Source organism: Branchiostoma belcheri, unplaced genomic scaffold (assembly GCF_001625305.1).
Source record: "Branchiostoma belcheri isolate BF01 breed outbred unplaced genomic scaffold, Haploidv18h27 scaffold90, whole genome shotgun sequence".
NCBI classification, from domain to species: domain Eukaryota; kingdom Metazoa; phylum Chordata; class Leptocardii; order Amphioxiformes; family Branchiostomatidae; genus Branchiostoma; species Branchiostoma belcheri.
This window is the reverse complement of record NW_017804576.1, coordinates 326,404-339,227: the sequence shown is the minus strand read 5'-3', so window position 1 is coordinate 339,227 and position 12,824 is coordinate 326,404. Positions and strand designations below refer to the sequence as shown.

Below are 12,824 nucleotides of genomic sequence, written 5' to 3'. Positions count from 1 at the left end.
AGTTCTACTCGATTCTGCGTCCACTGCTTGACAGACTATTACCCTACAAAAAGGGGAAAGTTACCTCTAGGGACAAGGAGTGGATAACGCCCCGTATTAAAGGACTGATACTCGAGAGGCAGAAAGCCTTTATGTCGGGGGACACAACCGGCTACAAACGCCTCCGGAATAAGGTACAACAATGCATGAAGACAGCTAAAAAATCCTTCTATCTGAAAGAGGTCGATCATCTAAAACACGGGGACACACGTAAGTGGTACGGTCTTGTGAAGTCCATGATGGGAACTCCGAAGCAGAGAGGAGGCAGCGTGCCGACTCCGGGCATAGACTGTGAGTCTCTCAGTGAACATTTCGCATCCGTCTGGTCAAGTGTAACCCGTAATACACCCGGGATTTCGGATGTCTCGCATCAGCTTTCTGATGGTACAATACCGGAGCTGAGTATAGGACAAGTTAAACTGCAGCTTAAGAAGGTCAACCCACGTAAAGCTACCGGGGATGACCACATACCGACTTGGGTCTTGTCCACTTTCCATGAGGAACTTGCTCCTGTACTTTGCGGTATCTACAACTCTTGTTTACAACAGGGTATCTTCCCTTTACAGTGGAAGTCAGAGATGGTTGTTCCAGTGCCTAAGACATCTAAACCAAAGGGTCCTGAAGAATACAGACGGATCTCTCTTACCAGCTGTCTGGGTAAAGTGCTGGAATCCTTTGTTCGTACGCTGCTACAGAGGGACACTGATCACCTGATCCATAACTCCCAACATGGTTTCAGGCCAGGGAGATCGACTGTATCAGCTCTCACACAGTTAACGCAAACCTGGCATGATGCGCTCAACAGCAAGCCGAAAATGGATGTACATGTCTCGTTCGTCGACTTCAGTCGCGCGTTTGACACGATCGACCACGGTAGTCTTCTGCATAGTCTGGCAAGAATGGGAATCAGACGGGACCTGTGGAGTTGCGTGAGAAGTTACCTGAGTGACCGTGTGCAGCGTGTCCGGTGGGATTCGCGTATCTCTGCCCCTCGACCAGTGCTAGCTGGAACACCTCAGGGAGGAATCATCTCGCCATCTCTGTTTGTCCTAGCTATGAACAGCCTTGACAACAACATCCCACAGAGTGTTACACCTGTCAAGTACGCAGATGACTTAACCAACTCGGAACTTCTTATGGGATCACTACCAGGTCAAATGCAAGTAGCCATAAATGAAGTCGACACTTGGGCTAAGTCCTACAGTATGGCAGCAAACGTAGGAAAAACCAAAGACATGGTTATTAGCTGTCGTAGGGAGTCTGTGATTCCCCCTCCACTCACGCTCAACGGAGAGACTATAGAGAGAGTTTCTGCATTCAAACTTCTAGGGGTGATCGTCAGTAACGACCTGTCGTGGGGTGTACACGTTGAATACATGTTGTCCAAGGTCCGACCTCGCCTTCACTACTTGCGACTGTCCAAACGAGCGGGGCTTCCAGTAGACGTTCTGTTACAAATTTACAAGACATTTGTCAGACCAGTGCTGGAATACGGATCACCAGTGTGGGGAGGGTTACCTCGCGGGTTGGCTGACGAGCTCGAGAAAGTACAGAAAATCTGCTGCAGAATCATTGGAATTCCTTCCGGTCAACTGCCGACCCTGGAGGAGCGGAGACGTGAGGCATCCGTACGTGAACTCAGGAGGGTGATGGCGGATGACACTCACCCTTGCCAGCAGTTCCTTGAGCCGGGTAGACGGACAACCTACCAACTACGCCGTCAGACTTCCAGCTACAAGATCCCACTTAGCCGTACAGAGAGACATAGACAATCATTTATCCCCAGATCACTCAACATCTTGCAGCAGTGAGGGACACTATAGTACTTTTTAAAATCTGAAGGACACTATAGAATTTTCTAAAAAAATTTTATTGCCTCCTTGTACTTGTATCCTAAAGTTGTTCCACTCAATTATTGTCTATATTTTAATGTGTTATCGATATTTTATACAATACGTCATTATCGGATACTTCTTTTAACACTAAATCTTTTAACGCTAAAATGTTACAATTGTTATTGTTAATATGGATGTACATGTGACTTGCAACACAATTCAGGCTGTTTCAGCCTGCAATGTTGTTTTGATGAATAAAGTTTCAAAGTTTCAAAGTTTCAACTATAATATGAAGTAACATACAACTAAAACAACAGTTGGATAGCTATTCCCTACTTTATTGGTTAGGATTTTTAATTGCATAATGCAAACTGTTGATTTTCAAAATAAATAAAAAAACGTTCATGCCCCGCATTCCAATGCTGGAGCAGAAAAGCTTGAAATACGTACCAAAACACTTGAATAAAGACATACTGTCAGTATGGAAATGCTCTGTGCAGATGTTAATCAAGTTAAATCCCAACAGCCAATCAGCAAGAAATGCTCTGTGCAGGTGGAAATGCTCTGTGCAGGTGTTAATCAAGTTAAATCCCAACAGCCAATCAGCAAGAAGTATAGAGGAAAGCTGCATGCCTATTGGTTGATGCCCTGCATTCCATTGTGATGACTCATGGTAAACACGGCACACTAACACAGTAATACATTTGATATAACACAGCCAAAAAACTCAAATAAAACCATTCTAAAAGCCTGTATCACAAAAATTTAAAAAACGCCTAGGGGTATTTGCCCACTGTACCTCCATACCAAATTTCAGGACCTTAGGCCCTAAAATGAAGAAGCTGAATCCATTTAAAAAATGGCAGGAGAAGAAGGAGGAGAAGAAACATCAGAAAAAGCAATATGGGTTCGTGGTGTGGTGAACCCATAATAATACATTAGTGGCAATTGCTTCTAATATCAGTTAGCGTTCAAGATCCGCAACATCGACGGTACAGGACTGTTCTTAAACCTTAGAGTTCGGCAGGTCGGTAGGGTTAGTTCATTAGAATTCCTAAGGGACCGTCCATGCGTTTGTCCCCTGGAAACGGGTACTAACTCAACAGTTCTTTCAGATGTTGCCATGCTGCTTGCAAATTTGGCGCACAAGTGGTCTCGTCTGGTAGCAAGTCTCTTTAGTCCGCAGACAGTAAGTGCTGTGTTATAGTCTGTGTAAGCCCTCCCAAGAATGATACGACATGCCCGCTTCTGCAGCCGAAGGTAAACATTATGCGTTTGCTTTGCAAATGTTACTGTTGTTGTTATTTTTGTTTTTGTTGTTTATTTATATGAATGTTATCCTGAATCATCACTTTCCAGGTGAAGGAGGATACAGACCGTAAGAAGGAGGACGACGACACGTGGAAGAGGAAACACATGATGGAGCTGAGGGAAAAGGCGTACAAGTGCGTAACCAATGTCTTCTTCTTGTTACTGCAGATGAATCGTATGTTTGTTAAAATTAATTTCTATTTCATTACAAAAACCATGTTATTCTTCGAGTCTTAGTACTAGTATACTTTGTTGTTGTCTTCGTATATGCATGGTGTGCTAGGGAGGGGGCGGTACGGAACAAAAGTGTTCGCGAGGAGATGACTTCGCGACAAAAAGTTCTTCGCGAATATCGCGAAGTTAAAACTCTCGCAAACAAAAATGCATCACAGTATTTTGCTGCGCTCGCAGAACCTCTACCAGACCAGAAATTGGCCAAAGAGACAGATAACATGCCGACAGGGTTGATCCGCTAAAGGAGTGCAGTTTGCTGCACCCAATAAAAACTGTACTCCTTTAGCAGACCAACTCGATCCCCTGACATGTTATCTGGCCAAGTTCTAATCTTTCCAGCCACTTCTGAAGCCTGGTAGAGGCTACTGTCCACTCTTGCACAATTGAGAAAAAAGTGATGCCTACTAGGCTTCCTACCCCCTCTGCACACTATTTTTATGTTTACCGAAGGAAAACATATTGTTTTTGCTCCATTTCTTCTTCTTCTTCTGTTCCAAACACTAACCTCTGACCTGGCCAATGGCCTATTTTGTTGACGTCTGTCACCATAGTAACTGGTGTTGGCATTTCCTTTGCAAATGTTACTTCTCTAGTTTTCCTTTTATCCTTCATTATGTGTATGCTACGTGCAAATTAATGACAAACATTACCCCGGTAACTCCTACTTTCTCAGGTCAAACGAGGCACAGCTGGTTACTAATCATTGTACTATCATGGTTATTATTTGTCAAGTCTAAAGGAGACAGGCTCAACATACCAGTAAGCCTACTAGGCTTCCTACCCACCTCTGCACACTATTTTCCTTTTATTCTTCATTAGGCCACAGCAAGTAATTTTCGCCTGATGTTGAAAAGAAAAAAAGAAATTTTCTCACCTTGCCGAAAATGGGCAAAGATGTCTGTTGCCATGACAGAAGGTGGATGGCAGATAACTGAAGAGAGGAGACAAGACAAGGCTTTGATTAAATGTTTTGTTTCTTACTTTGATGCAGTGATATGTGATGCTAACTGTGTATATGTGATGTTCCCACTGAATCAAAACCATTTGTACAATGATTGAGTCAAAATTTTAAAATGTAGGAACCTTGTTCTTTTCGGCCCGTCTTTTTTTTTTCGCCCGCTCGCATTAGATTTGGAGTCTGCGGAAGATGCCATTCATAAAATTTACTTCTTGTGGCCTTATGTGTATGCTATGTGCGAATTAATGAAAAACATTAACCCGGTAACTCCTACTTTCTCAGGTCGAACGAGGCACAACTGGTGCAATGTAAGGTGTGTAACGTGGAGGTGAACACTCCGCGGGAGCTGCTGCTGCACCTGTCCAACAGACAACACCGAGCAGAGGAGATCAACCTCTTTGGGATGTAGCAACGTACAGCATAAGACATACATTTTATAGCTGTACATGTATGGGACCAATTTGTGGACCAAGTGAGTCAAAGATACAAAGGAGCATACAAGATACAATACATGGAGATGTACTAGTATATGTTCCAAAACAACTTGTGATCCAAATCCAGAGTTTGTCAGAGATCAGCCTTTTACATACAAGATACTACACACCGAGACAAAGATGTATGTGCTCCAGAACAACTTTTGGACAAAATCCAGACTTTTGACTCTTTGGAATTAAAAATGCACCACAGAAAAACACACAGAGACATACATGTAGCTGCATGGGCTCCAGAGCAACTTGTGAACTAATTCCAGAGTTTGTAAGAGACCAACCTTTTCGGATCATAGCAACCTACAACATACAACACATAAAGACATACATGTAGCTGTCTGTATGTGCTCCGGAACAATTTGTGATCTTCATCCAGAGTTTGTCAGTTTATGAAAAATTCTCCAGTGAAATCTTGACCATGTGGAATGCTATGTCCTGCATTTTGAGAGGCAAATTTTGTCACTAGACTAAGCTTTGTTTAATGACTTCACTTCCATTATTTTTACACACCAATTTTTGTCCGTCAAAGATGACAGATTGGGCAAAATGTTTGTGTGGCGTGTGCATCAATTTGACAGAAAGACAGACGCTGGCTAGAACACTGCGACGGCATAACTGTATACACGTATGTGCTCCAGACCAACTAGTGGACTTAATCCAGAGTTTGTCATGTCAGAGAAGTAGGCACTGCAACCAAAATGATGATAACCAAAATGATTGTGCATTGGCAGGTCCTCTGTTTGGTAGTTAAGTAAGCACTGAAACCAAAGGACAATGACCAAAATCATCATTGCAGGTCCTCATTTTGAAGGGAAATCTTTTTTTGGCAGGTATCCCGGGGATTGCCAGTCTCCTTTTGCGACTGGAGGGGTATTAAGAGTACTATGTGTAACAGTTGCAACGGTGCTATTTTGTACTGCTTTCACAGCAGAAGGAAGACTTATTCTTGATAAGAATCTTCACTAGAACCTAAGAACAATGACCAACAAATCATGTATGCAAGTTTTCTCAATTCGGTGGTAAATCGTAGTTTGGCGGGTAAGGTTTTCTGTACTTAAAAACTGTTGCTTTGTTTGTGAAAGTGTCAATATTACTTTATGAGGTACACAGGGAAGACTTGATCTGTCCACTTCATGTTAGAGTCAAGGCCTTGATGAAGACTATGCGACCATGCCAGCAGTATAGCAGTAATTCAGATAACAGTATAACATCCGTGTCCATAATATCACCAGGGTCCATAATATCGCCACCTTGAGAAATAGTGTGCAAAAAAGATATTTTTACTGCAACGTACTTTTGGCATGCACTCCTGCACACCTCAAATGTACATACCTAGGGTATGTTGCAGTAAAAATATCTTTAAGCACACTTTTTCTCAAGGTGGCGATATTATGGACTATGGTGATATTATGGACACAGATGTTATACGTTTCCTAGGACATATAGGTGTTTTCATTTACACTACCTATCTTGTCTCATCTTCAGTGTCTATCAGACACCTTCCTCAGAGCTTCTGACTGGAGTTCTGCTCCTCACTGCTGTATTTAGCCTACTGTATTTAGGTGGCGCTTTTGCGGCGAGAACACAATCTCAAACGAGTTTGTACCCCCGCTGAGGAAGTTCACCGAAACGTGAGCAAGATGAGACAAGATTGGTTGTGTGAATGAAAATCCCTATCTCCCATACTGTACGAACCTGATGAAGCTATTTTTGGAGGTATAATTATGTTCCCTGTGTAAAGGTAACTCCTTGTTCTAACTTCTAACTCAGGTTTGTTAAATTGTTTAGATATTACGTAACTTTGTTTTTATACTGTAATCTTTTACATTACTGCTTTGCCTTTGGTTATTTTGTTGAGCAGTGATGTTGGTAAGAACACACATTATTTACAGCGAATAGGACGGAAGCTATCCTATTTAAACTTACTTGGAGTCTATGAAGATTATGTTCCAAAGTATGGAAAAACGTATTTCTCCAAAAACTCTTTGCTTGATGCACATTCCAGGTCAGATCTTTTTCGTTGGTAGTGTTCTCACTTCGGTTCACGTAGGTAGATATACACTTATGTACATGTATAACTTTTTTATAGTTTGGTAGAAGGTAGCTTTATGAGACCAGCAACCATGTAGGTTTAAGAACTTGTCAGAAGCCTACTCAATTTGAGAAGCAAAAGCTTTTTGTGCAAGATACCTATCTTTGATAGAAATATTTATGTTCTACTCAGGTTTATTCATAGTTACAAATACTGTTTTGTTGTTTTGTATGGAACATACTACTAGAGATATGAGAATGGTGCAATTGTCAGCACATTACTTACACACAGACCACATTTTGTTGTGTTTAACTTTGTTACAAACAGAATAAATATGGGCTGTTCACTTGAATATTTTTCCTTACATGTCTGTATCTGTATCGATATAGCCGGTATAACCGCCCATCAGCATAACACACCAGCTTCGCAGGCACGTTTGATTGCAAGAGTTGTTTAAAGCTTTCTAGTGATGATGCCCCAACTGTGCTTGGTGGCAACGAGTTCCAGTCTACGATAGTTCTGGGGAAATATGAGTTTTTTAATACCTCAATTCTTGGTTGATAACTCTGATATTTGAAGGCATGACTGTTTCTTGTTCTTTTCTGGGCTGGTATCAGATACTTAGTGGTTGGTACATCCACCAGTTTATTATATTAGTCATGTCTGTTTAGTTGTTTGTCACGTCTTGTGGTTATGAGTTGACATGCTACAGTTATGTCACATGTACATTTGAAACACTTTTTGCTGCTATGATGTACTCGTGATAAGAATTGCAGGTTTTTGGAAAGGGATCTATCTAGCCTCTACCAGGCTTCGGGAGGCGGCTGGAAAGAGTAGAAATCAGTCAAGTAGGGAGATAACATGCAGAGGGAGTTGGTCAGCTAGAGAGAATATTTTGACACTCTTTATTTGACCAATTTCTACTCTTCCCAGCCATCTGACAAAGCCTGGTAGAGGCTAGATCCATCTACTGTTACTCAGTCTGTAAAACAAGCAAATGGTTCCCTGAAATATCATACAGTATTCGCAAGGAAAGTTACTCAAGCCTTCTTCTTCTCCTCTCCGATTTAACGTCATTTTTCCCCCCGAAACGGGGGTTAGACGTGCTTGCATCAAATGCAAGTCTTTTTTTTTTTTGGAGCAAGATTTTTACGGATAACCACTGGATAGATTTTAAAAAGTTAAACTGTGCAGTTGCTTGAATTACAGTTTTCTTATCTCATTACCTGGATGTCTAACCGTCAACGTATTGTTGAATTTCTTTCTTTGCATGATTTCTGAGTTTGACTCCACTTTTCCTCCCCTGTACATCTTGTTAACGCGTTTCATCCCGTGGCTTAAGCCAGGTTGCTGAAAATATCAGTGTTTAATCAGAAACACGTCCATCCCTTGAATCCGGCACATTCCCCAAGAGTAACCACACAGCTGCATACTGGAGTATCTGTAATGCTGTATAGCTGGTATAACTGCCCTTCGGCATAACACACCAGCTTCTGTATTTGTATAGCCAGTACAAATGTATAACCTCCCTTCGGTATATATATATATATATAACACACCAGCTTCTGTATCTGTATAGCTGGTATAACCACCCTTCGACATAACACACCAGCTTCACAGGCATGCACAATATGGCAGCAGCTGGCTATATTACACCTAACCTTTAAACATCAAACTCGAGACATTGTTTAAAGCTATCTAATGATAAAGACCCTACTGTACTTGGTGACAGTGACTTCTACCCTCGATAGTTCTAGGAAAGAATGAGTTTTTGAACGCCTCAATCCTTGGTTGATACCTCTGGTACTTGAAGGCATGACTTATTTCCGTGGGGACGTACTGAACTCATCACCAACCAACTTAAAGGATTTGGTGCATATGGGTCTGGTTGTCTTTTGAGTAAATACTTGGATCTCTGTGTAAGAGGTTTTCAAGGGGATCATTCGGTAAAGACTATAAACAGTATCTTTATTTAATGGGTCAAAGTACAGGACGCCATTAGGCCAAACCAATTGAATTTCTTGGTTAACGGATTCGCCCGCTTCATTTTTTTCTGATTTGCAAAAAAAAAAAAATTCAGAATCAACTGCAAAATGCTCATATTTTGCCCTGAACAGTTGAAAACAGTCCTTTTCTTCCTTTTTGATAGAGTTAGTCCATCTTTCAATGCAGTGTTATTATTAAAAGTTCAAAATTCATTGTTTAACTTTTGAACCAGCCTGGTGTGTTGACTTCATGGCTCCTATCGTACTATTTTGGGCCATAATAGGATGCCTAGGCCTGTTTTTTTTGCCCGCCCGCTCCATTATTTTTCTAGAAAAAATCCGTTAACCAAGAAATTGAATTGGTGTGGCCTTAGTGAGATACATGACCTGGTGTAAAGAAAGGTTTGGTTCTATAGTTAAGATAGAGGTCCTGTGTTTGAGGAGAGCCACACCTCGAGCAATTTAAAAGATCCCACTGCACTTAGCGAAAAGAGTTTTAGGGGTCCTTCCAGGTGTGAGTGGTTCAAACCTTACCGTCCAGTCTGACACAGCTTGTGCTTACTGTACAAAACTGCTGTATACTGTAGTGTAGAGGGAATTCATTCCTCAAGCTAACTTGTCACACAACCGGTTTTACCTCTGTGTGAGATGTCGGTTAGCTTGAGGAATGAATCCCCTCTACCATATGATACATGTATACTACAATGTAAAAACCGAAAGGGGCGAGCTGGTCACAACCGGGAATCGAACCCGATTTGTCCGCTTGGCAGTCACCAACGCTAACCACTACACTAAAAGGTCGCACGACGATTTAGCATGGTCAGTTAGCACTGTTACACTACTCCCCCTTTTCTTTCAAGATTCGTCCTCGAATCTTCCGAGTCCGACATTCCTGGAGCTGCCACACTTATCCTCAGTGCCAGTGCTCACAGGGCCGGCATGGGAACCACTGTAAAAACCGAAAGGGGCGAGCAGGTCACAACCGGGAATCGAACCCGAGTTGTCCGCTTGGCAGTCACCAACGCTAACCACTACACTAAAAGGTCGCACAACGATTTAGCATGGTCAGTTAGCACTGTTACAACAAAACTGCTGGGTTACACCTATTAAAAGGTGGTTTACCAGTTACACAAAACAAAAAACGTAGCAAAAGAGAACACGCTCTGAAAGTCACATATAGTATTTATTTGACAAGACTTAAATACAAAGCACTGTACAGTAAAACAAGTTGGCGAAGTACTGTGATCTCCATGTACCTTTTTTTTTTACATTAATTATCAACACTGTGTACTTTTGGCATAAATGAATGCCAATCCCTACTGGATACTAGTATATGTCAACTCTTAACTACGGAGCACTGAAATAGAAAATAAACCGACTAATAAGGGACACTGATAATTCCCTTCGGTCACTTACCAGCCCTTTTTAAAGTGTAAACACATTTCTTTTTACAAGTTCTTGGGCTACACAAATTCCATGACTTGCCCCTTTTTAAAAAAAAAACACTTAAATATGCTGGTGTGATGTGATTTGTGATAGATTTGTAAAGCTGATCTAATTTTTCTGATCCACCATTCTCATGTTGTAATTCCATATTATCTAAAAAGAGCTGAGGCCACATCAATTTGATTTGTTGGTTCTCGGATTCGCCTCTTCGTTTTTTTCTGATTTGCAAAAAAAAAAAAAGATTCTGGTTCTGAATCAACTCAAAAATGCTCATATTTTGCCCCCAACAGTTGAGGAAATTTATTTTTCTTCCTAGTTGTTACAGTTTTTTCCATCTATCAATGCAGTGGTTTGATTAAAAGTTCAAAATTTATACTTTAAATTTTAACCCAGCCTTTTTTGTTGACTTCATGGCTCATATTGTAGCATTTGGGGCTATAATAGGATGCCTGGACCTGTTTTTATTTTTATTTTTTTCGCCCTGTCGCTTCATTTTTTTTCTGAAAAAATCCGAGAACCAACAAATTAAATTGGTGTGGCCTAAAGTAAAATGCCAGAAAAATGCCTTTTCTATAAATTATACACAATAGTGATGCCAACAAGCTGTGTCAATATGGCATTTCATAGCAGTCAACAACATTTGAACTCACATATGTACATCTACTGAAATTTCCTACTAGTTTCGTCTACACAACACGGTCACCAGTAATAATTATATTAAGATACTGTGTACTTTTTTTTACACATTCAACATTACATGTTGACTCCTTTCTCTGCACATTACTCAATTATCTATCATTACTTATATTAGAAATGGAAATACTTTCTATTATACATATTTACAAGTGTCTTGTGCAGCAAATACTTATGTCTTATACAGTTCTACTTTCAGAATATGACCCTTTACCACTAGTAGTAGTGATGTGTCTACGGTATGTAATGGACCATTGCTTATTCTTTGTCTCTCATTCACACAGAATTTCTCATTTTCTGTTCACCTTAACTACTGTTTTGTCACTTGGGAAATTGTCACCAAAAAAGCAACCAACTATACTGTCAAGAGAGTCCTGGGACGGCAGCAAATGGAAAAGTAACTTTGACTTTGAAATCTTCGCATTTTTGCAAATCAGCACCTTTTTTTTTTTAATTCAGACTTGGTAGTTATTAAATGTGTTTCTCGAGGGTTGCTTTTTTTACAGTTTTACTAGTAAGATTAGATTAGTGAGGCACTGGTTGTGCTTGAACAGATAACTGAGGGAGCAAACATACAGATGCCATATTCACTGCTTCGTGAACAGCATACAACAAAGTTCTTTATTCAACAACCGTTTTCGGTGACTGTCACCTTCCTCAAATTCAGGGAAAGAAAATGTGGCATAATGGTAGGACATTCGGCCTAGAACCCATCGGTCCTGGGTTCGATTCCACCCACATGCCCCAACGTTGTGCCCTTGGGAAAGGCACTTTACACAACTTTTCCCCAACATGCCAGTTATCGCGTTGCTGATTTCTCGTCAGATGGGCACTGTCGGAAGAAGATTAGGAATGTCGGATGAAAAAAAACAACTGGTTGTTGAACAAGGAACCTTCTCATACAGTCTCTTGCCAATCTGGTGAAAAGAAAACGTATTCCCGGAAGAATGCAACAACCAATTAACGTATTCGGTGACTGTCACCTTCGAAATTCAGGGCATCTACAAATGTCCGTCTTGTAAAAGACCACGGGTTGTTGAATAAAGAGCCTTCTTACACACTGCATTTCTCATCTGGTCTCACAGTCACTGACGAAAGCTAGTGGATACTAGCTGAAACGTCTGACCGTTTCCAAAATCATATCCAGTTGCTTGAGTAACTGCTTTTTGGCGTTTCTTATACACTATCTTTCTTGCCAACCTGATGCAAAGAAAACTTGTCCCCGGAAGCATGCAACAACAACAAAAACACACTTGGTCCCAGCAACGTTCGTGTAGCCTGGTATCCAGTCTTACGTGATTGGGGGTATTGGGGTGTTCGGGTAGGTTGTGCCTTCGGAGGCTCTAATAGCTTCCCCCGCCCAGTGCAACAGACCGTCCCGGTAGGAGAGTTACGCTAATAAGAGACAGTATGCTTTTGGATCTGGTTTCCCCCAACATGATAGCCGGTTCGTGGAAGGCTAATCAATCTCTTGTGAAATACACACCAGGAAACCTACGTGAGGTGGGCGGGACAGAGCTCTTTCCGCCCCGACCACGATCAGACTGGATACCAGGCTACGTTCGCGTTGTGTCTAAGACGCGGCCGACGTCCGTGTGGCGGCTTCTTTGCTCGTCTGCGTCTCGGCCGTCTGCGTACAGAGGACCGGCGTCACGCTGTTACTCGAGGGCTCGGTGGAAGGCGTGGCCGCCACCACCATCTGCAAACCCAACACCCATTGGTCAGCAGCCAGCCAATCAGGAGAGAGGACAGCGGACCACATGACATGAACCAGCCAATGAGGGAGCAGCGGGAAGGACATGA

General features: G+C 41.7%; 1 protein-coding gene across 1 annotated transcript in view; it reads left to right on the top strand.

The window, feature by feature from the left end:
• The window catches only part of LOC109487920 (putative ATP-dependent RNA helicase TDRD9), a 55,612-nt gene that overhangs the window by 42,716 nt on the left and 72 nt on the right, over positions 1 to 12,824 (top strand). Inside the window, 4 exon segments of the mRNA XM_019792022.1 lie at positions 3,234 to 3,319; positions 4,660 to 4,782; positions 11,242 to 11,260; positions 12,511 to 12,823. Of these exon segments, the coding sequence (XP_019647581.1) occupies positions 3,234 to 3,319; positions 4,660 to 4,782; positions 11,242 to 11,260; positions 12,511 to 12,823 (541 nt within the window).